Source organism: Rosa rugosa, chromosome 4 (genome assembly GCF_958449725.1).
Source record: "Rosa rugosa chromosome 4, drRosRugo1.1, whole genome shotgun sequence".
In the NCBI taxonomy this organism is placed as follows: Eukaryota; Viridiplantae; Streptophyta; class Magnoliopsida; order Rosales; family Rosaceae; genus Rosa; species Rosa rugosa.
Window position 1 is genome coordinate 4336142 of NC_084823.1, and position 3699 is coordinate 4339840.

Below are 3699 nucleotides of genomic sequence, written 5' to 3' on the forward strand. Positions count from 1 at the left end.
TACCTTTCAAAAATTAACTCCATTAACGATTTTACTGTTCCCAGATACTGATATTGGGTCGGGGTCAGAAGTTCAGGTACCAATCTGATATTTTTTGAACTTGAGGTACGAAAGTTATTAGTGGCTTGAAGTTCAGGTACTGTTTGTGAGTTTTTCCCATGGTTTTTAATACAGACACTGATGCATGTATTTTTACACATTGACAGTACATGTTTTCCACATTTAGTCATATTGCTATATTATCAGTTTATCACAACTACAGCAACTCTAATAAGAACCTTCTGCTCTATATCTCAAATCCATAGAAAACTTAAGAAAATACGAGGGAAAGAGTAAACTCCATAGAATACTTTGGAGTTTGGAGATTTTGAGGGAAAGATCGAAAAACCCACTCACTTTTTCTACTCTTTTTTTTTTTTAATTTTTTTTTTTTTTTTAAACCAATTTAACAAGGCAAGCATACCCTGTCTGCAAGTTCAGATACTTCTATAAACAGCCATATTATTGGCAAATACAAAGTCATTACTCATAACAAACCATGCTTTTCCTTTTCAACTGAAAGATTACATATTATCCATAAAACACATTATGTTCCACAGCAGAAGCATCTGGCAAAGTGCTTAAAGAAAAAAGAGAGAAGCAAACAGTTTGATAAATGAGAAAGACAACTCTAATTTAGGAGTACTAATTTAGGGAGATGGAGGCCAACCAAACCCTCCTTCAGTCTCATGTTCATTTCCTTGATAGAACCTCAACTCAAGCTGCTCAAGTCTTCCATCACCATCCCACATGTCATCATAACTCCCATCATCATCAAAATCATCGTCATCATCCACAAATTCCCAGGCTAGATACTCGGAAGAAGCATCCGAGTAATCCGAGTTGTCATCCCACTCATTTTCCTCATAGCGATCCTGAACAAGAGGCCCTAAAACCTTCACTTTCGGAAACTTCTTCTCTAAGTACTTTTCATCATCAAGCTTAACACCCCAACACCCTCTCAAATCCAACAACTCAAGCTCGGTGCAGCTCTTGAGTATCTGAAGTGCACTCTCCGTGCTAATGACATGGTATGCCATCTCAAGGTGCTTCAGTCTAGGCATTGTGGCAGCAATGGCATTAGCCTCATCATCCACAATAGGCATGCCAACTATATCTAATGGATGCATGTTCCTGAACAACTTCACAAGCAATTTACAGTTCTTTCCTATGACTTCCAAAGCACGAAAACCAATCTTCCCACAGCAGCTAAGATCCAAGAAAGTGATGTGAGAAAGCCTTCCAATTGTTTGTTCCACTATTGAATCACTTATTTCACTTCTTGGCAGACTCAAGGTCTGAAGGGAATTAGAACTTGCAAAACCAAGAAAACAGGAGTCACATCAGGAAAATATAAAAACTTGATTGATTAATATAAAAGAGCATGATGATTGAGCAAAGTAGTCTATCTTATACAAAATAATCTCTAAATCAGTAAATTTTCCAAGGGCATATAAATTTAGGTGGTCCATCAAAGAATGCAGACTAACTCATATAAGGGGTTAGACAAATATTTATTTGAAACTGAAACATATGACATTGATAAGACTTTGATATCCTTTCTTACTGTTCAGCAATGAAGGAGAAGATCATGTCATTTTTAAGGCCTGAAACACAAAGCTTTCTGAGAGATCCACAGCTTCTTGAAATCAGCATTCGTATCATACGATCAAGGTGCTGAGGTTCTGGGCATATATCACTCCATTCCTCAATGTCTACCTCTTGCCAGCAGTAAGGCCCCATTACTGCCTTACCCCACGATTTGCAGACCATTGGAATCACTGTCAGCAACTCCTTAAGAGACAGGTTTTTGAAGATTAGACCCAATGCATCGGGTATTAATTCGTCCCATTGCCGAAAATCACTTGCCTCACTTGCCACTTCCATTTATTTCACCTTCAGAAAATGAGAGACCAGTAAAGACTAATCAATTTCTCAGCTTAGTAGAACCATTACGAATAGAAAAGTCACAGTGTTTCTATGCACATCTCATGTAAAAAGTATTCATCACAACCTATATATTCAGCATAAGCAGAAATAAATCCAAGATAATTTTCCACTAATCAACAACTGCTGAAGGAAAAACAAAATGCCCTTTGCCATACAGATTAAAAACAAGAAAACTAAGAACAAGAACAAGAACAAGAATTGTAAACATAAAGGAGTAAAATAATAATATAAGACAGAAAAGGCAGAAATAGAAAACACATACCACTGATACCAGCACCGACCACATAAAGAAAACAAAAGGATGAAGAAGAACAACTATCTTCGATTCTAACGAAGAAACGAAACAGAGTTGGGGGAGAAAGAAGAAAAGCCAAGAAATTAGTAGTATGGGAAACAATACCAGCAAGAAATCAAACATTCAGAGATCAAATTAAGACTAAAATCTTGTAGCAGATCCAACAAAATCCATGTGAACAACAACACCATTTAATGGAATCACAAACAAGGGAAAAAAAAAAAACATAAAGACATAGATTTCAGACCAAATGAGAGCTAAAACAAAATGAGACTTACCAATCAAAGACCAAGATTCACTGTTTTCTGTTCAAAGGGTTCATTGAGTGCATGAACAACTCTCCACAGATCTAGACGAAAGGCTGAAAGCTCCAGTTGCAAGCTGAGGAAATGAGAAAAAGACAGAAAATTTAAGCTCTGAATTGCTCATTATTCATCATGAAAATAAAATAAAAAATAAAAAAACCCAATCAAAGAGACAGACACTGAACTAGTGAGCTTCTCTGATTTACAAACAAACTCAACACAGTCTAAACAGATTGCAGCTTTATCTTTAGCTCTGCTATATATTTCTTCTATATTCAGAAAAAAATCAAACAGAGAATACATTATAAAACATAACCAACTTACTCCCTTAAGAAGTGGGTTGTTCTAGATTTCAGGATTTGGGATCATGTAAAATACTCACCGGGTTATCCGCAGAGAAAGAAGCAGGGGAAAAGAAAAAGAGAGAAGGAAAGGAAAGGCTACAAAACGAGACCCATCTGCAACACAACAACAAAGGTAAAAACAAAACCAAAGAGTGAAAAGAGGCAAACAAAATAAGTATGAGAAAAGGAGGTGTTATGAGGGTTTGTTTTAAATTGATATGAGTGAGCTCTCACAAACCCCACAGAAAGAAAAGAAAGAAACTGTCAAAAACGGGTGGTTTAATAATGACAGTTTTTAATGGCATTGGAGGTGATTGGTGAAATTATTTGCACTCTTCCATTATATTATGTAATTTTTTTTTTCCTTTTCTGCAGAAAGATAGGATGATGTGAGATTGTAAGATGAGTTATAATATTGGGTGTCATCGAAAAAAAAAAAAACAAAGATGAGTTATTGGGGCAGTAAATAAATGGATAGAGACTTGAGAGGAATTTCTACAATTTCCAAACTGGGTTTTGTGGGAAAGAGAATCACCGACACGAGTCGGGTTCTGGTGGTGACTTGTAAGAGACGAGTAGTACCAAGTTGCCCAATCTGAAATCAGAGAGGACTGAACAGTTGAAATAGTTGAAGCCTATGAAAGGGTTTGGTTACAGTCAATGTGTACTTTTCTTTTCACTTTCCCTAGAAAAGTAAAATCTGGTTGGATGTGTAGTAAATTCAGTTTGGCAAGTGATCGAGGTGGGAAAGCTCAGATGAAGAGTG

At 36.4% G+C, this 3699-nt stretch overlaps 1 protein-coding gene across 2 annotated transcripts; it reads right to left on the reverse strand.

The window, feature by feature from the left end:
- Positions 1-460: 460 nt before the first annotated feature.
- Positions 461-3178, reverse strand: LOC133706515 (F-box protein FBW2-like). Of its 2 annotated transcripts, none has more exons than XM_062132058.1 (4): positions 2972-3178; positions 2563-2665; positions 1607-1935; positions 461-1353 (listed from the first exon to the last, which is right to left on the reverse strand). In XM_062132058.1, the coding sequence occupies exons 3-4, from the start codon at positions 1924-1926 to the stop codon at positions 690-692; spliced, it is 984 nt and encodes a 327-aa protein (XP_061988042.1). In that variant the 5' UTR covers positions 1927-1935; positions 2563-2665; positions 2972-3178; the 3' UTR covers positions 461-689. The 2 variants fall into 2 exon arrangements, with proteins under 2 accessions (XP_061988042.1, XP_061988043.1); XM_062132059.1 differs by having other exon boundaries at positions 2914-3178.
- Positions 3179-3699: the final 521 nt, after the last annotated feature.